The sequence below is a fragment of the Pyxicephalus adspersus genome, chromosome 1 (genome assembly GCF_032062135.1).
Source record: "Pyxicephalus adspersus chromosome 1, UCB_Pads_2.0, whole genome shotgun sequence".
Lineage (NCBI taxonomy): Eukaryota > Metazoa > Chordata > Amphibia > Anura > Pyxicephalidae > Pyxicephalus > Pyxicephalus adspersus.
In genome coordinates this window covers 171819279-171839489 of record NC_092858.1, presented here as the reverse complement: position 1 = coordinate 171839489, position 20211 = coordinate 171819279, and the positions used below count along the sequence as shown (strand labels likewise).

The window sequence follows — 20211 nt, the reverse complement described above, 5'->3', positions numbered from 1 at the left end:
AGTAATATTTGCTGGAACACTCATTTTACACAAGCAGAGTAGATGCTAGTCACGTGACGCAGCCCTGTTGTTGCCGTAGGAACCAAGCGTCGTCACGTGATATACTACTCGCTCTTTAGCTGTTTCTATGGTGACGGTGCCAGCGTTCGAACTACGGCGGCTCAGAGGGACACAAGAGTGAGGTGCGAGCACTGGGGGCTGTGACAGTGAGTAGAGATGGGGAAATGCTGGGACTTGTGGTGATTATATTATTGGTCTGTTTAGAGTTTTTTGGGGGGTTTCTAGTCACTGAAATGTTTACATCGAAAAAAGTTTACATCGAAAGCAGGTTTATTGTTGTCTGGGCACCAATAAGAGTGAAAAGGCCTCAGCTGCTGTTCAGGAGGATTTTAATGCAGTGGCCCTGAAATGTAGGGCCACAGGCAGGTCATGGCCCCTTTGATAGACTTACCTGCCCCTTGAGGCATCAATCACCTACTAACACCAAGAATGGGGCAATAATACCATGCCGGGGCACCATTCCTCCTACTGGAAGCAATGATGGGGCAGATTTCCAATTACCCAATTATAGGGGAGATTTTTACCCCAGTGTCTCCAAGGATGACCAATATTCCTCCTAATAACACCAGCTACGGGGCACTATTCCTTCCATTGGTGCCAAGGATGGGGCATTACTCCTCCAACCATGGGGCACTTTTCCTCCTAATTGCACCAGCAATGGGGCACTTTTTCTTTTGTTGGTGCCAAGGATTGGGCACTATTCCTCCTAATTGCATCAGTGATGGGGCACTATTCTTCCAAATGATGCCAAGGATGGGGCATTATTCTTACAACAATGGGGCACAATTCCAGGGCAGTAATCTTCAAAATGGCACTAACAATGGGGCACTATTCCTCCTTATTGCACCAGGGATGGGGCACTATTTTTCCCAATGATGCCAAGGACGGGACACTTTTCCTTCTTTTGGCAACAGTAATGGGAAATTATCCCTCCCTACAGCACCAGTGATGGGACACTATTCTTCTCATTGCTTCCAATGATTGGAACCAGTGATGGGGCATTATCTCTCCCAAAGGTGCCCCCTTCTGACAACAATGATGGGGAAACATTCCTCTCAATGGCATCAGCCATGGGCTCTATTCCTAGGGCAATATTCTTCCCACTGACTCCAATGGTGGGGGAACTATTCATCCCAATGCCACCAGCAATGCTGCACTGTTCTTTTCAATGACACCAGTGCTGGGGCACTGTTCCTGAGGCACTATTCCTTCCACTGACACCAATGGTGGGGTGCTATTCCTCCCAATGGCAGCATGATCACCATAATGGAGCACTATTCCTCCCGATGATGCCAAGAGTCGGAAACCATTCCTCCTTTTGACAACAATGATTGGTCACTATTCCTGGGGCAATATTCTTCTCACCAACTCCATCAATGGGGAAGTATTCCTACCAATGGTGCCAGCGATGGGCCACTATTCCTCCTAATGGCACCTGGTATGGGGCACTATTCCTGGGGCACTGTATTTTTTCCAATGACACCAACAGTCGGGAACTATTCTCTATGGAACCAGTAATGGGACACCATTGATGAGGCACTATTCCTCCCAATAGCACCAGCAATGGGGCACTATACCTTGGGCACCATTCCTTCTGACACCAGCAGTGGAGAACTATTCTTCCAATGGCATCAACGATGGGGCACTTTACCTTCCAATGGCACCAATGATAGGTCACTATTCCTTCCAATGGCACCAACAGTGGGTCATTATTTCTTTCACCGACACCAACCATGGGGCAACATTCCTCTCAATGACACCGGCTCTTGGACATTACCCTAACTAACCTCTGATGTTGAGGCATTTCCTACTTTTACTGATCGCTCTAAGATCTAAAGAACATTGAACTGACCCTTATTTTGGTAGTTTATGTCCCCTGTTCTAACCCCTCACAACTCTATTGATGTCCATGTCTCTGTTGACCATGGGGGGGGGGGGAGTCTTCCAACTTTCTGTCCTTTCCAACAACCAAAAGCTGAATTGTCCTCCTATTACTGGCAACTATTGCCTACGATCCATTGGCGAATGGGGCAATTGAGAATGTTCCTTGGGTTTCTCTGCCTTTGATAATGTCCTTCACGTGTCTCCAGGTCTTTCTGGCACCCCAGCTCCTTTCTCTATAGTTCATTTCAAAGTCATCCATGGTCAGCCTCAGTTTTCCAGAGCCACGGGGGTCCCAACCATGGAAGATTTTTCACAGGCTCCCTCTTGTTTAACTAGTTTATGTCCAATCCAATCCAATTCTACCTCTGATTTAGATTCTATCATCTGATGGTTTGGCTTTTTACAATTTGTTATTACATAGAAAATGATGGGGAATCTCAAATGTTCACGCTAGGATGAAAACAGGAATTGGGAGGGGGGGGGGGGGAATCTTTCAAGGAGGTCATCTGTTCTGTTATCTCTCTGGGTAATGTCTACATGAGATGTTGAGTCTCCATGATTGAAAGGGGTGGTGCCAGGGACAGTCAGGCTGGTGAGGGAGGGGCTAGATGATGCTGGACGTCCTCCAGCCAGGAAATAAGGCGGAGTCTATCCGATTTGCTACAGCTTCTAATGTACATTGTAAGATGCTCACAGTGTACAGTAAAACCAGAGCAGGTATTTTCAGTCCAGGAGAATTGCTTTTATAATTAAATCTTCCACATGTTTATTGTAATAATTTATTATTATTGCAATAAAAAAATGTTGTGACCCAGTCAGGTGGTTACTGAAGAGTGCCGGTGTCACGCTTACCTATTCCTCACTAAAGCCCAGGCTCCTCTCTTTTATGCATGTCTGCAGTTCTGAGCCCGGACATGCATGCTCTTCCAGATTTAATCGGTATCGCCCGTCCCACTGGCCAATCAGGAAATAACCTCTTAATTATCCCAGACTATTTAGCTAGCTCAGACACAGAACTCTGCGTCCGTGCAATGTGTTTCTACTAGTGCCGAGCCCCCTAGCTCTGCTGAGCAATTCTTCTTTACTTGTTGGTTAATTCAATGTTTTCTCTGTTCAGCTCCTGTGTTAACTCCTTATTGCTCAGTCTGTTTTTCCCAGCCAGCTCCCTTATGCTGTTCCAGTGTTCCTCTATGTCTGTGGATATTCCTGTGTCACCTGTGCCTCCTGTGCTTCCAGTGTCTCCTGTGTTCCCTGTGTCTACAGTGCCCCTGTGTCACTGGTGTCTGTTTCCTAAATGCCTGGTATTTGACCCTTGGCTTGTGACCTGACCTCTCTAGCTTGCTGCCTGTCTTGACCCCGGCTTTCCTTGATAAATCTTCCGCCTAGTGATTTGGTACTGTGTATCATTCTGCCCATCTCGGTGTGCCCAACAACCGCAACCTGGCAGTAACCAGAAGTGCAACATCCTCACCACTAGAGGCTCTGGAGAAGATCTGGTTACTGCTTAGACTCTGCGCCTTGGCCCTTCCCAGGGCTAACACCATTTCCTTGCAAGCTGTAGCGCCCTCTAGTGGCCCTGCCTCTCGGGGTGGTGCACCCAGCTAAAAGTGTCTGGGGAGAACACTGGGGTTGTGTTTTTAGAAAGTTTCCTGAATACCACTCGCCATGGGTATGTTTGCCTAGGCACTATATATCACAAAGATGTTCTCCCAAATTGAGTAAAATAATGAGCATTGTATGATAGCACATGAAAGGCAGGTTGATTAATGTTAAGAAAAGAAATTCATAACCCAAATTATTAAGGCGGCAGGTTGAAAAGCTTTGTGATAAAATAATGATTTGGTCATGGGGATAAATTATCGAGGAGGAGAATAAGCATCTTCTCGTTATATACGGCCCGTCCAATAAAATGCATTGCGATGACGCATAAATCACGGGCGTTAATGTACCGATTGATTTTAATATGTATTGTGCCGTATTTATGGCGCTTGTGATATATGGTCATCTAATGTGTCGTATAAGATATTGATGGAGTCCCCAATGACCATTTTCGCTTTACGTAGATTATTGGCTTGTGATGAAGTTTATGCTAAACTTGCTGATTGGTAATTACACCCTAACTCATCAATGGCATTTCTGATAATTATGCAGATTTTTTTATTTATTTGTGTTAAATATTTATTGCATATGAATTGACTTTTATGCGAACGTTCTGAATTTAATTCCCATTTGTCAATGTTGGCAGTTTTGGTGCTTCAGCATAGCGAAGTGTAGTCGGCCTTCTTAAGAACGTGGACGTAGGAGCTCTAAATTAGGCTGCTCCAATATATAGAAACCAAGCCTGAAGAGTCCTAATAAAGTATAATAGGCAATACAAGTATGATCGTATTTCCCACAAGGCCTCCTAGGTCATGGTCTAGGGTGCCAGGACTGCTAGGGGTTGGCATTACAACACCTCTATGTGGAATTGGAGAATGCTACTGGCTGAACAGCTCTACAGTGACAGAAATCAGAAATGGAAAGTGATTATACTGAGGTCACATAGAGTGCAGAGATCTGTGCAAGGTGGTATTGAAGGTATCACTCTTCTCTCTCCAGTCCATTCTACCCCCTCCCATACTCTCTCTCTTCCTTCACTCTCTCTTTCTTCTTCTGTATCTCCCTCCCCTCTCCATCCCTCACCCTTTTCTTTCTTCACTCTTCCTCCTCATCCCCTCCACTCCCTTCCTCCCACCTCACCCTTTTTTCTCTTCTTCTTTCTTACCTTTCTCTCTCTCTCCCCTCTCCCTTCCTTTCACCCCTGTTATCTGCTCCTTCCTCTCCTTCATTCTCCTCTCTCTCGCCTCTCTCTCTTTCTCTGTCATTCTCTCTCATCTCCCTTTCTCCTTCGTCTCCCTACCTTTCCTATTATCTTATTTTTTCTCCATCTCTCTCTCTTTCTCCCCTCTATTTATCTATCTCTTGTTTTCCCTTCTACTTCCTCTGTCTCTTTCCCCTCTCTCTATCCTCTCTATTTTTCTCTCTCCCCTATATCTATATTCTACTTCTCTCTCTCTCCCCCCCCTCTCCATCCTTCTTTTTAATCCCTTTTTCTCTCTTCCCTCTTCCTCCTCATCCCCCCACGCTTCCTCTCCCACCTCACCCCATTTCTCTCTTCTCTTCTTCCTTTTTTACCTTTCTCCCATTTCTCCTTCTCCTCACTCTCTCATCTCTTTCACCTTTATCCTTCTCTGTTTCTCCTTTGTCGGCCTTTTTTTTTCTCCATCTCCCTCCCTTAATTTCCCCTATTCAGTGTTCTCCCCAGCCCCATTTAGCTGGGCGTACCACCCGGCACTTTTCATTAACCACCTGGCTGTTTTTGGATAGTTACTGATAAGTTGGGTCACAATACAAAGTGTCATTCTCTCCCATCTCCCTCTCTCCGTCTTTCTTTCTCCTTTGTCTCTCTACCTTTCCTAATATCTCTCTTTTTTCCCCCTCTCTCTCCTTCTCTTTTGTTCTCACTTCTTTCCTCTCTGTCTCTTCCCGCTTCCTCTCTTTAAGCTGTGCCATCAGCTTTAGATGCTACGTCCGCCTCCTTGGAGTCAATGAACTTTATGATTATAATATATTCTTTTACAACTCTAATTTATGGCTACTAGAAGTCTGAGCTCCTCTCTTGTCCTAAATTGGCTTATGACTTTGTTCCAAGGTTCCCCTTCCATAGGTCACTGACTACAATGCATGAGTGCTTTGCACTGCACTTCCATATACACTGAATGGCAATCCAGTGCTCATGCTCTACAAAATAGGTCAAACTGCACATGTGCCGTAGTGCACCACAACACAAAGATTTTAATACTATTACCAAAATAGTGCAGGGCTGCGGTGCATTTACTGCCTATTCCAGGCAAATGTACAAAATCTTTGTAAAGACCCCCAATTCTACATACCATACCAATGCTTCCTCACTTCTCCTGCCTTTACTGGGGTCAGCTAAGAGGACTAGTGATGTCACTCCATCGGTCATAGCACAGGTCAGGTATTCAGGCCAACCAATTGTCAGTTAAACCTGTGTACTTTCATTTAGGAAGTAGTTAACTGCTCTTCATACCTATAAGCACTGGGTATTGCTGCTCCAGCAGAAGGCCAGCAAGGTTTTGGGGGGCATTGGCACTTTTCATAGGCACTGTTCCTTGGATGGGTAGTTACACCCAAACAGATATTTCAATTTAGAATTGGCACGGTGGGGTTAAACCGGTGTTGTCCAATTTTTTCAATACTTGTATCTCTGCTTTTTTCCCCCCTTGAGACTTAAAAATGTCACTCTCTTGCAGCTGTATTGTCCCGGTATTTGTTTATTCTGTCTCATGGACGATCCATCAGGAGAAAGTGCCATTTGTCTTTGTAATAGCTGCAGCAATTAGGCAAAGCTGGGAATATTGCTGGCAAGATCTCATCGCCGGAGTCCCCAAGCGATAAAAAAAACCAGCGTGCGATCTGACCAGCCTGCAGCCGTGTAAAAAGTGAAGTTTGCTTTTGATCACACATTGCCTGGGTAGGATAATTCATAGAATTGATAGTAGCGCATAAAAATAACATGTGTTTGATCTTATGATGGAGTCCATCCTAAAACTCATCTCCAGGTACATATACCCCCCATTCCCCATCTCTTCCTTACCATTCATACATGTAAAAAATGCCCCTTATACCAACTTTATTTGCCCCACTCTTCCATGGGTAGAACTGGTGATCTATCACTGCAGCTCCTGCCCATTGCCAGCTGGTCCCCTTGTCATGACGTTATCACATACAGTCTCCTACAATTGAAGATGCCCTTGCTGGACAGCCAACTCACATCACCCCAGTAGTGACATTGGCATCTGGTGTAGGTCTCTCATACTATGTAATCTGGAAGATAGGAGGTTTTGGCCAACATGTCACATGACTATAGATTTATATGACTAATCGGGATATTTAGGGCAGTGTGGGGCATTGTTTGTAGATGGGGCATTCCTGGCTGGACCACAGCTTTTAAATAATAGTCTTAAGCTACGTACACACTTCCAATTATTATCGTTGGAAAACGAACGACGAACGATCCTGCACGATATATACGAACGATCGTATAGCACCGATCCTGCACATAGAGATAACGACACGATCGTTCGTAGATATTGTACACACAGTTATCACATACAGTCTCCTACAATTGAAGATGCCCTTGCTGGACAGCCAACTCACATCACCCCAGTAGTGACATTGGCATCTGGTGTAGGTCTCATACTATGTAATCTGGAAGATAGGAGATTTTGGCCAACATGTCACATGACTATAGATTTATATGACTAATTGGGATATTTAGGGCAGTGTGGGGCATTGTTTGTAGATGGGGCATTCCTGGCTGGACCACAGCTTTAAAATAATAGTCTTAGCCAGGGACGGACATAGCGAGGTGCAAAGTGTGCAGCTGCATGAGGGCCCTGGAAACTCAAAGATGACCTTGTGATTGTTTAATTGCTTCTTTATTATACAAGGAGCAGGAGTGGGTCCATGACCCAGGTATATAACTTTAATTGGAATATAAAAAAAAGTGAGGTCAAAACCTGAGAGTGGTCTCTGTCAAGGATTAGAAAACTGAACATTTTTGTTAATAAATCACACAACTAAATTGTTTCCAGCTCATTTGCTTTAAAGCAGATCTTGAATAAAATGCAAGGGCCACCTGATAATAGAAAATTGAAAATGAGATTTGGGTAGACCACTTGGTCTTTTCCCGTCATCACTCTCTGCACTTTTTAACTCACTATATGTTTATTTCCAGAACACCGATAACATGGACAATGTGGCAGAAAACATTCCCACCAGGCTGCCAGATGGAGAAGGGGTAGGTATGGCACTGTTGGTCTACAAAAACTGAGATGTGAGGGGCTTAATGGTGAGATGAAGCCTTTTAATTCCTTAAGAACTTTGTACATCACTGGTCAAGTTTGATTTTTTAAACGTATAACCACTGTGAGGGGTTAAGCTCAAGATTGCCTTTGCTGGGGTCAAAGGACACTTGTCTGATTCATCCAACTCAGATCACACACAGAGTATAAGTGTTAAGCTGACTTGTAGTCAGGTTTATTTGAAGGTTGCAGATAAAATACCAAAAATAGCAAAAGAAAACCTTGCCTGTCCGGCACTTACTATACATCTGACGTTCCTGTCTATCAGCTGGAGGGCTTCTCCCTGTCAGCTCCAAACAAACCTTCTGCTCACTTTTCAGCTCACTGACCCAGACTGACTTTCTGAGTCTCTCAGCCTAGCTCCCTTACAGACAGACTGTCTGTGTCTCCAGCAGAGCTCACTCACACAGTCCAGCTGGCAGGGTCTTCAAACAGGGCTCTCTCCAAATAGAGGTGCACTGACACAAACCCCTGTCTGTGTCTCTCCAAGGCAAGCTGAGCCAGCACAGACCCCTGTCTGTGTCTCTCCGAGGCAAGCTGAGCCCGCACAGACCCCATGTCTGTGTCTCTCCAAGTTAAGCTGCTGACTGAGCTCCTGGCTGGATGTTATATCCCCACCCTTAGTGCTTCATTAATTATCTCACAGGTGAGAGTCTTCCACCTGCTACTCCACACAGGAGAGGAATCTTGGGCAAATATACCTCACATAAAAGAGTAATCCTGTGCAAATATATCTCCCTTCCACCTCCAATCCTGCATTGGTGTCACACCACCAAAAGGATCAAAATATATCCCAATGTTCTTCCCAGCCCCTTTTAGCTGGGCACACCACCCAGCACTTTTCAGTAACCACCCAAATAGAGACGTGTGGTTAATGTAAAGTTGTGTCACAATACAGAGGCTGCCACCCACCTACAATTTTTTTTCCCCACTGGGCTTAAGTTAAACATTGTATCCTATACAGAGCAGTTTTGTTTCTTTTACAGCAGCCTCTAGCAAAAAATATGTAGCAGCAAGGCCACACGATGATGTCTGATTTACCAATGGTATCTCACACAATTATATCATTTACACTCATGTGGTACATAGAATATTCTCCTTATATCTAACTATTGCCCACAATCAAAGCCCCATCCAGACAATGTTCTTCTTTTTACTTAGTTGCCATGTGACCCTTTGTGGCCTCTTCCAATAGTAAAAACTAATAGTCCACCACTGCGGTACCCTCTTTTTTTTCACTCTTCTAAGCCTGCATTCCTGTGATCCTCCATGGCGCTTCTTCTTGGAATGAAGACCAATTATGCACTGCTGCAGCCCTCCACTGAAAAATTTTGTTGTAGCGCACCTCTGTGTGACATCAGTGCAACTGGGGTCTTCATCTGACTTTTCCTCCTGTACTACATATTGTCCTATCCTATCCTTAGTTACCAGCTCCTGCGTGTATGGAGGACTTAACCTGGGCAGCACCTTGAAGTCCATCAGTCCTTGTAGAGGTGCGCTCATGAAGCCGGAAGCTGGTGTCTTAGAGATTGCACCCCGTACACGTCTCTGCAAACAAGCTGGTGACATAAAGGGTCCAGAATCCTGCTGGTGACACCTTGAATCCTCCTAGTTGTCTTTTGCTAATTTGCCCAACCTCCTCCACAACATAAACATTAATCATTCTTTAATCCAAGTTAGGAAAAAAGAGGGGCAATTGAGAAGATAAATGAGTATTTTTCTTGCACTTATCAAACACATATAATGAAACACTTCCAATGTGATTTTCACCAGACCAAAAGGGTCTCAATAACTGATGTTCATTGTTGGAGTCTACGTACCACTTCAGTTCTATTTGTGACCACACAGTGGGTCTGATTTAATAAAGCTCTTCAAGACTGGAGAAGATAGACTATCATCAGTAAAGCGGGGTCATCCAGCAAACCTGGAATGGATCTGGTCCCATATTGAAAACATTTGTTAACAAATAGCAAATTACTTTAAAGAAATTCATTCCAGGTGTGCTGGATCACCCAGCTTCACTGATGAAAAAATATCCTCTCCAGCCTTGGAGAGCTTTATTAAATCAGGCCCTGTATGTGCATGTGTTATAATTAGAATTAGCATTTCCCCTGCATTAATGTGGCTTTATTGTCTCCTACACAGGCAGTTACGGATGTTCCACAGAGTCCTCTTCCCGACAGCTTCCCCAGAGAAAAAGTAAGTGGATTTTGTGAGACAGAGAGAAAGTAGATGAACCCTAACTAACTCTAAATTAATATATTATTTCCTTATAGCACTATGTATTATCTGTTGTATTTTTTGAAATGGGAAGGTATATGGGAATACCTTCTCTTCTAAAAAGACTTCACTAAGCAATGATTCTGTTCAAGGGTTTTTGATTGCTTTAACCCCTGGACACCATATCTTTTAGGGGCCATGTAGATCTATGTGGGTGCATTACATTAGGACAGACCATTTAAATAAATGGGCTGCCAATGCACCCAAGCAGTCGTGCATACAGTAAGGAGGTCACTTCTTTATATTCTGTGTTACTAATGGAAAATGGTAGAGGTGTTGGGGTAAACATGGAGACAAGTTATGTACAGGGAAGATTCACATAACAGACACATTGGGTATGATATTTTAAAACTCTCAGAGACTGGAGAAAATAGGCTATCATGGGAGAACCTGGGTGATCCATCAAACCTGTAAAGGATATGGTCCTGGATTGAAAATATTTCTCAACTAATAGCAAATGATTTTTAAGAAATCCATTCCAGGTTTGCTGGATCACCTAAGTTCACCCAGGATAGTCTATCTTCTCAGCTCAGACTCCCCCAGAGAATTTACAAGCACCAAATCTATTTATATTTCCATATTCCTATTCAGCTGCTAACATACCAATGTGTAAAAATATCTGCTTTACTAAAAAAAGAAAATAGAATTTCCTACTTTTGGAAGTTAATGAGAACCCTGTGGCTGCTACACTTTCTGCATTTTTGCTGTAATTTGGTGTCAGACACCTACCCGAATTCTTCTGTTTCCTAAATCCTCACTACTACTCCCTCCTATTGTGTGATACTTTCCTCACCTCCTAGATTGTAAGCCCTTCAGGGCAGTGTTCTCTCTTGTCCTCCTGTCTGTATCTGTCTGTCATTTGCAACCTCTATTTATATGCAACGCTGCATAATATGTTGGCCCTATATAAATCTTGTTTATTATTAATAATAATAATAATAATAATAATAATAAAGTCCTGTGTTGGGGTGTGAATGGACCCTTGAGATTGTACTAGGACCCTAAAACCCGGATCTTTATCCTTCCGTAAAGTCCATTTTTTACTCATTTTTACACCACTGCTTTTTTGAAGAATTTACTTTTACATAAGCTAGCTTGCTACAATTCATATAAAAAAATTATTTCAGACAGCCGTAGCCTAGTACACGTTCCTTATCTGCGAATTATGTTTTCCCCGGAGTCCACACCAAGCACACAATCTCCCTAACACGGCACAGTAACACATCTTAGGCATTTCGTTGTCACAGAACTGTTTCATTACATAAAACATTGGTGGAAATAGGAGGTAATACATATATCGGGCTCCTTGATAAATAGGAGGCATAAAATGTTGCTGGAGTCATTCACTATTTAAATGAATTTAATTTGCTATCAGTGTATAAGCGGGAAGGGGAGGCAGCCAGGCGACATTAAACGCAATGACATGAGAATATATTTACATAATGCACGTACAGAGGACCTCATCCAATTTCACACAGAACTGTAATAACTGATTGGTTGTTGTCTTCTCCAGGATTCGGAAAGCAGCAAACTGTTCTTTTCGAAGGTATGGGGATGATTTTCTGAGGGATGGAGGAGGGGAACCTGGACATTTGCTTTTATGCTTAATTGTGATTGAACGATCTGTAGCGGTGACGTTCAATTTGCACGCTGCCGTCCTAGTTTTACGAACGTCCAAATAATGTCAGTAAAGTGCCTCCCTAAATACACAAAAATGTTTGACGAAAATAATAATAATAAAAATGTGTGTAACACTCAAAAGTAATAAAAAGCATGTACACCAAACTGAATGCATAAAAAAGAATTTAATATTATTTATAATATTAAACAGGATTTATATAGCGCCAACATATTACGCAGCGCTGTACATTAAATAGGGGTTGCAAATGACAGACAGATGCAGGCAGCGACACAGGAGGAGGAGAGGACCCTGCCCAGAAGAGCTTACAATCTAGGAGGAGGGGGAAGTATCACACAATAGGAGGGGGATATGAAATGGAGGGAAGTAGTGAGGGTTTAAAAGACAGAAGAAGACGAGTAGGTGAGTTTGAAAAGATGGGTTTTGAGGGCTATTTAAATTAGTAAAAAGTAGGAGCAAGTCGAGTAGGATGAGGAAGACCATTTCAGAAAGTCGGGGCAGCTCTGGAAAAGTTGGAGACATGCGTGTCATGAGGTTATGAGTGAGGAAGTCATTAGTAGGTCATTAGAGGAGAGAAGAGAGCAGCTATGGGAGTATTTGTCTTTCTTCCTTGGACCCCATGGAAAGCTTTATTAATTTATGAAAGCAAATTAGAAGATTAACTTGAAATTAATTTTTTTATAATAATTGCAATGTTTAAATGTTGCAGACTTCACCTTTCTTTTTACTGAAGAAAACCCTGTAAAATGTCCTCTTAGGATTTTATATTGTGTGAGGTTTATTATTAATAATAGAAGTTATAAGAGAGAGATAATGACTGGTATTAAACATTTATGAATTAATAATAAATATGTATTATTGGAAGGACAGTAAAACAGTTAAGTAGTGAGGAGGAAGATGCTTTATTGTTCCTTCATTATTATTATCTTGATTTTTTATAGCGCTGACATATCAAGCAGCGCTGGACAAAGTCATGTCACTAACTTTACCTCAAAGGGGCTCACATTCTAATGTCCCTACCATAGTCATATGTCTTTACCACAGTCTAAGGCCAATTGGGGGAAAAGCCAAATATCCTTACTGTATGTTTTTGGAATGTGGGAGGAAACTGGATTACCCGGAGGAAACCCATGCAAACATGAGGAGAACATGCAAACTCCATGCAGCTAGTGTCCTAGCTGAGATATGAACCTGGGATCCAGCGCTAAAAAGGCCAGAGTGCTAATCTCTAAGTCACCCATGTTTCTTTAACTTGTCCAATACTCTAAAAGCAAATTAGGTTAAGAATAGGTATTTTTTTTTTTGCTACATCTGAAGGCTTCTGTATGACAGTTTCACCGAGCATCAAATCCAGTTACTGTGTGATACAGAGGCCTCATTAATGCAAATCTAAATTAAAAAACAGTCACTAGGTGATAGTACTGACTTACAAGAGAAATGCAAAAAAAAATTAAACCCTGGTTCCTGGGGGCTGTACACTTTATGGAGCATGCTGTATGTAGTGTAGAGCTCGGCTCTGTGTGCACCTGAGTTACAGTTGGTATTCTATGGCCGAAGAGGATCACCATCTCAGAATTGTGCTAGTGAGCCATCGGTGAAGATATTCCATTGCTGCAGGGTGGTTGCGCATATCTAAAGTATATGCCACCATTGGCAAGTATGATGTTCAACTGCAGATCACAGTTGGATGGTCTCAGAATGTATATTTATTAAAGCTCTCCAAGGCTGGAAAGGATACATTTTCTTTAGGTGATTCAGCAAACCTGGAATGGATCTCGTCCAGTATTGAAAACATGTGCTAACAAAAGGAAAATGCCTTTGAAGAAATCCATTCCAGGTTTGCTGGATCACCTAGCTTCACTGATGAAAGTGTATCCTCTCCATCCTTGGAGAGCTTTATTAATTCAGCCCCATAGTCGGGGCTGTCAATCCAGGAAGTAGTGGGTGGGACTGGATGTGGCCAGGTATTGACTGACAGGCTTGTGAATCAACGGTGACAATGCTTGTTGACTTTTTCTGCAGCAATCAACTTTTTGTGTAATTTGCAATAGGCAATGTGAGTGTGCTCAGTGTAAAATGAACATTTGACATTAGTTCTAATATACAAACCAGGGCTTTTTGGTGTCCTTGGTTCCCAACATTTTTACCGACATGCTTTTAAACGTACCCCTTTCAATAGTAACGGCATATGCTTAGTACTGTATTTGTCAGATACAATTACAGAATTAAAAATTCGGAATGTAACATGAATAAATATATATATATATATATATATATATATATATACATGTATATTGCTTATGGGTCAGCTTGTGTTTTAAGAAAAACAGAGCACCGTCTATGGACTCACTGGATTCAGCTGAAGAAAACACCTAGAGATAGAACCATTTCCACAAAGGTAAAGTAAGGGTCTCTGGTCTAGATTTTGATTTAGGATCCCTATGATGCCAGCGTCACCGCTGATTTAAACACTGTCGCCCTTTCTAGATTAAGTGTCTGCGATATCATTCTTGATTTTGTGGTATAGGAATCTTTTCAGAACACATTGTTGTCTGACCGTTGTGCTGAGCAAGAGTTGGCCATGCAGCAGTTACGCAGTTAACCCAAATCTGCAGCCCCAGCACTTGGAGACCTGCCCTGCAGATAATAGAAAATAGCCAGAATGCATCATATATCTATATGGCAGAAGTCAACTAGATTTAGGATTATAACCCTCTTCAGTTATGAATCTCCTGTACACAAAAACATTAACTCTGTCTGCTCCACTGCAAACTTCTATATAAAAAATATATATATTTCCAATATAGCTAATAAATACAATTATTTAAATGGATCTGTTTTCCAACTTGCTGATTCTGCAGTGTATAGATTGTTTTTTATACATCTATAACTGCTGTTGTAAGAACAGTTTAAGGCTGGATTCACACTTTTGTAGTTGTTTACAATGCATTTATGCAGATTATGCTGCACATTAACAAGCATTGTATTAGAGTAGCTCATTTAAGGTAATGAAATCAATAATACATAAAAAAACGCACTGGCCTTGGTCTAACATACCGTACACCACATGTATGTGTGTTGAGGTGTGCTTTCATCGTGGTGCTGTAAGGCTCTGGTCCAGCACCAGTACTCACCTGACACCAGTCCCCCAATTTAACGCCGCACTCCTCACCTATACCAAGCCCCCAGGACTTCGTGTGCAAGGGGTGTCTGGGGAAGGGCTGGCAGAGAACCAGGAACCCACAGATAAACCAATGCCAAGATTACAACAGAGACAAGTTCAGCATACAAAGCAACAGATCATACACAGAATCAGTCCACCAGACGAGATACACAAGGGCAAGACACAAGCAGAGTTGGGATGGCAGGCAGCATACAAACGATAGGTCAGGAATAGGCAATGGTCAGCAACAGTAAATAAAGCGAATACATAAACCAGCAGCAAGTCATCCTTGCTTAACACTAAAACAAGCACTGGTGAATAGGAGCAGCCAATGACAGAGCAGAATTAGCTAATCTGCCCCTAAAATCCCCTTCAGCTGTTCAAAGCTTCAAAGTGTTCAGGGGATGTCGAGATAGTACATCTCAGGGTGCACGGCTAAAGGGATGCAGGAGATGCTTCTATTTCTTTTTTCTCCTTGCTGCGGAATCGCCAACCTAAAAAGCGTTTCCTAACAGGTGCTTTACATTCTGCTGTATAGTGCATTGGGGATGCTATCCACAATGGATTGCATCACAGCACAGGTGCATCGCCATGCCTTTTGGTAGCATGGTTTAGTATGTCTGAGCCCCAAATCTCATATTTTAAACACAAGGCCTTATACTCCGTATACTTAATTGACCTGCATGGAAGTTAAAGATGAAGTAAATCTGTGATACTCACTGGTCTCTGTTCCCTCAAAGAGTGCCACAACTTCTTCTTTCATTTCTTCCTGTAGACAATCTTCTGCCATCTGTATTTGCTGGACCTGGGAAAGTAACTCCAGGCCGGGTATCCTGCCAACCAAAGTTGCCGCTGCAGATGCGCGGCTTAACTTTTTGGAAGTGATCAGGTGGGAAAGAGGGATTTTTGCAAAAGGGACATCACGTGTGCTTTCTGCAGAAAATACCTGCCTGCTCATGGATTCTCAAAAGTGGTTTAATTGAATTCCCTGCAGCCTGGGGTATGTCAGGATACCTAGCATTTTACACTTTGCTGTACATGTGCAGTATGCAAAGCATTGCAAACAGTCAGGTAAGTTTGTTTTATTGCAGAAGGTATATATCCTTTCTGCCTGTGCCTTCTGCGATAAACAACCTGCCTACTGGCCAAAAAGAGAGATATATAAAGAGATGATTTGCACTGCTCCACCTATTTTCCCAATAATTCCGAATGAACTGCCTATGTATAATCAATGATAGGAGTGAGACCTACAAATATTATGGGCAAGGCTTTCTTGTATTTTGTCATGCCAAGCCCACGTTCTTAAAGTTCCACTGTAGAAATTTGGCATCAGGCTGGGCTTTATTGCAGAAAGAGACAGGTTATGTCCCTTCTGTACTAAGCATCCTTACCTGCCTGGTTGTCGTCAACGTTGGGTCAGCGTTGGATGCCAGGATACCAAGCATATCCTGGCTATTCCTGCAGGTGCTGGGACTGCATGAACTTGTTAGCACTTGCAAGGGAGTTACGTCATCCTTGCCCAGCCATTGAAGATGGGTGAAGATTAGAATGAGGGAAAGAAGGAGGGGCAAGATAATGGCGCCCACAATAAAACAGGGACAGATGAGTATACACTGTGTTTAGTTCTGCTATAAAGCTGAACTCCAAATAATCCCATAAATACACTGCTGAAATACATACATGTGCGCTGTCTTATTTGCCAATCACTGTCAGGCTGCATTGCCAGGTGTCAGGAAAATGATTTCAGAATAATGACACCTAAAGCTTTGCAGTTTTATTATGTTCTCTATAAATTATTATCTGTGCACACAGGAAAGATTCAAAATAGGGATAAAATTCCTGAGAAGCCCAGGGTTGGGTCATGAAATAAATATCCAAGCTTTGAACACACCCAGAGTAAAAATGAGACACAACAATGCCAGAGAAAGCAACCCAAAACTTAATTTTCAGGTCTTTAGTCAGAGAAGTAACTAAGAAACCAGTAACATCTCTGAAAGAGTTTTGGAGATTTATATTTAGTTGAGATCTAAAAAATATTCACAGATCAGACATAATGCAGATGCTTCAAAAAGCTTGAGAAGTCTTGAGAAGAAAGGCATTTGTGAACACATATCAGTTCCCTTTTGGAATGTGCCAAGAAAACTTGTGGGAGACAGCATGGAAGATTGCCAGGTCTAGTGAGACTAAGCCTGATCTTTTCGCCTTTATTTCTATTTATTGGAACTTCTACAATGTTGACATTTCTAAGAATACCATTCCAACTTTGAAGCATGGTGGTGGCGTTAGCTTTATGTCGGGGGAATGTTTGTAATAAATAAAAGTGGGGAAACTGGTCAGGATTGAAAGCAAGATAGATGGAGTGAAAAACAATTTAGAGGAAAAGCCTATTACAGCCTACAAAAGACCCAGGACAGCAAAATGTTGAGACAAACTACCTAGCTAGGCCGAAACAAAAACAAGAACTAGTGGTAACACATGAGAAGCCACCAGGTGACACTCAACCCAGCCTGTTTCTCAAATGTCCTTCCACTACCACACCCCACTTTCCTGACCACTTTACCCCTTTCAAAATCACTTTTAAAATCAAATCAAATTTAAAGATATCACATGACCTTTCTCTTCTCCTTTCACAGTGGATGGTCCTTACTATGGCATTGCATGCTTCAGAAATAATTAGTGTAGTAGTACTTACAGGTAGTCTCCGTGTTGAGGACATCTGACATGTGGACGTCCCTTTAGATACGAACGGGCAGGATGACTTGCAGAAGAATTCTTTTGCTAAACACAGCTGAGGTTGTGGGTGATCTTCAGGACTGAGCTTTTCTGTAACATCTTGTAACTCTTTAATGACCAAGACAAACCCTGCAGTTGTTTCTTTTTGCATATCAAAGCACAGCTTACTCCAGAAGGTAATGAATGTCTAGGCTTAATAACATTTTTTTTTTTTTTTGCTGGATCCTGAGTGAAGTGAGTAAAAACGCTTCATAGATCAACTGTAATCCAGATTCTTTCATAAGGTTGGGTTTTATTGATATGTCAGTATTGTCCCCATGATCTTTTTAAGATGAGTGGGAAGAAGCTATAGGGAGGTGGCCCCTATATTGTGACCCAGTAACGACCCAAAAACAGCCGGGTGGCTACTGAAAAGTGCTGGGTGGTTCCCCCTTCTAAAAGGGGCTCGGGAGAACAGTGTAAATCTCGAGAAGGAAGACAGTGTATCAGGGCCGATTAACGCTTGTGGGGGACAGCAAACGTTGAAGATTGCTAGGTCTAGTGAGACCAAGCCTGATCATTTTGGCATTATTTCTATTTTTGAACCATTACAATGTTTAGAATAAGAATACCATTCCAACTTTGAAGCATGTTGGTGGTAGCTTCATGCCGGTGGAATGCTTATTTTAAAAAGGGGCAGGGAAACTGGTCAGTATTGGGAGCAAGATAGATGGAGCCAAATGCAGGTCAAATCTAAAGGAAAGCCTATTACAGCATACATGAGACCTGAGACGGAAAAATGTTGAGCTTCCATCAAGACCTAGATGGTCCAAAGCAAAAGCAAGAACTTTGGGGATATGGCATGAAAAGCCACCAGGTGACACCTAACCCAGCCTATTCCTCAAATTGATGGGGGCCTTCCTTTTTCAGTTTTTGGAATTCATCCCCTACCACAGTCCCCATTTTTCCTATGTCCTTTTACCCTTTTCAAATTCAGTTTTAAAAACTTTCCAAATCTCAAGACATCACATGTCTCTTCTCTTCTCTATACTTTGGCATTGAATGCTTGTGAGAATATTATTGTAGTAGTACACATTTCCCAAGCTAAAGGATGATATGCCACAGAGAGGGTTCAGGGAAAACCTGGTGGGAATTTTGACACTGGCAGTCATTCATCTCAAAAGACTTCCTGCAGGGGAAGGACAGCTGCAGGAGACAGTTGCAGACAGAAGGTGAGTATTGCTGCAAAAGCTTTTTATCTTTAATGGGCTAACATTTTTCATTCACTTGGAGTTTTGCTTTAAATTCTCACATTATCTCTGCTCCCTTTGTGTCCTTAGAATTATCTAACACTCGCCAGTCAATTTGCATTGCAGGAAATTAAAATGACATCACAGCTCGCAGAGCCGGGGAGAAAGCTTTGTATCTTTGCTTCCGTAATGACTCTGTCCTCTATCACACGCATTGATTGCATAAAACGACGCCTGCACTGTCAAGCGTGGAGTAATGGAGCTTTTTTTCTTAATGTGTCATCTGGATCCTCTGTGCCTTTGCGGCAGAGATCGAGGAGTTTGTTCATTTCGGGTGAAGAGATGTTTGGCAGCAACAACCTACACCGCCAAGCCTCGTCTAAAATAGCTGCAGCAGATTTTGCTGCATTTTCCTAAAATAGAAACAAGCTATTTAAAAATGCGCTGTGGAGCCGCATTTTCCCTGAGTTGTTCTTGGCTTTCGTCATATTGTTCTGATAGGGAATGCAGTTTGCCATCATTGACTGCAAATTTTCTGTGTCTACCAACTAACAGGAGAACAGTCTGCTATGTCCTCGGTGACTAATCAAAATTTAGCTTTAAATTGGAACTCTGGCCAAACTTTTTATACCCTGGAAATGGTATTTAAAGCTATAAGTGTCCCCTTTGAGGATACTTACCCACACTTCCCGTCCCCTTGGCATGATTCATCTCAAGAATACATGGGTAATCTAACCTACAGATAATAGGGATTACCTTGAAAACTCAGCCTACATTAATGTCCACCATGGCAAAAGGCTAAGAAGTTTTTTGTAAATCTGGACCAACATACACCTAAAAAAGGGTGGGTGCATTTAAATATTGTTCAGTGGCATTCAGAGATAAACTTTCATGGAAACATATCATGAAGGAACATGCTGCTATTGTTAAGCTCAGTGCTCTCTAGTGATTAGATTGGTTAGATTCTCGGTTATCCCACTGCTCCCTAGCGAATGAATAGGCAGCATTCATGGGCATGTTATTGGTTCTTAGTGAATGGATGGGAAATTCTTAGTGATGTCACCGATCTTTAGTGATTGGATAGGTTGCATTTTCAGTGGTGTAACTGGTCTCTAGTGATTGGATAGGTTGCATTCTCAGTGATGTCACTGGTCTCTAGTGATTGGATAGGTTGCATTCTCAGTGATGTCACTGGACTCTAGGGAATGGGTAGGCTGCATTCTCAGTGATGTCACTGGTCTCTAGTAATTGGATGCGCTGCATTCTCAGTGATGTCACTGGTCTCTAATGATT

At 42.4% G+C, this 20211-nt stretch overlaps 1 protein-coding gene across 1 annotated transcript in view; it reads left to right on the top strand.

Annotated features, from left to right (window-relative positions):
• Positions 1-118: 118 nt before the first annotated feature.
• Positions 119-20211, top strand: part of TEX55 (testis expressed 55) — a gene marked incomplete at its 3' end in the record, with an annotated part of 29342 nt that continues 9249 nt past the window's right edge. Inside the window, 3 exon segments of the mRNA XM_072399681.1 lie at positions 119-206; positions 7748-7810; positions 10020-10073. Coding sequence (XP_072255782.1) covers positions 7760-7810; positions 10020-10073 — 105 coding nt within the window.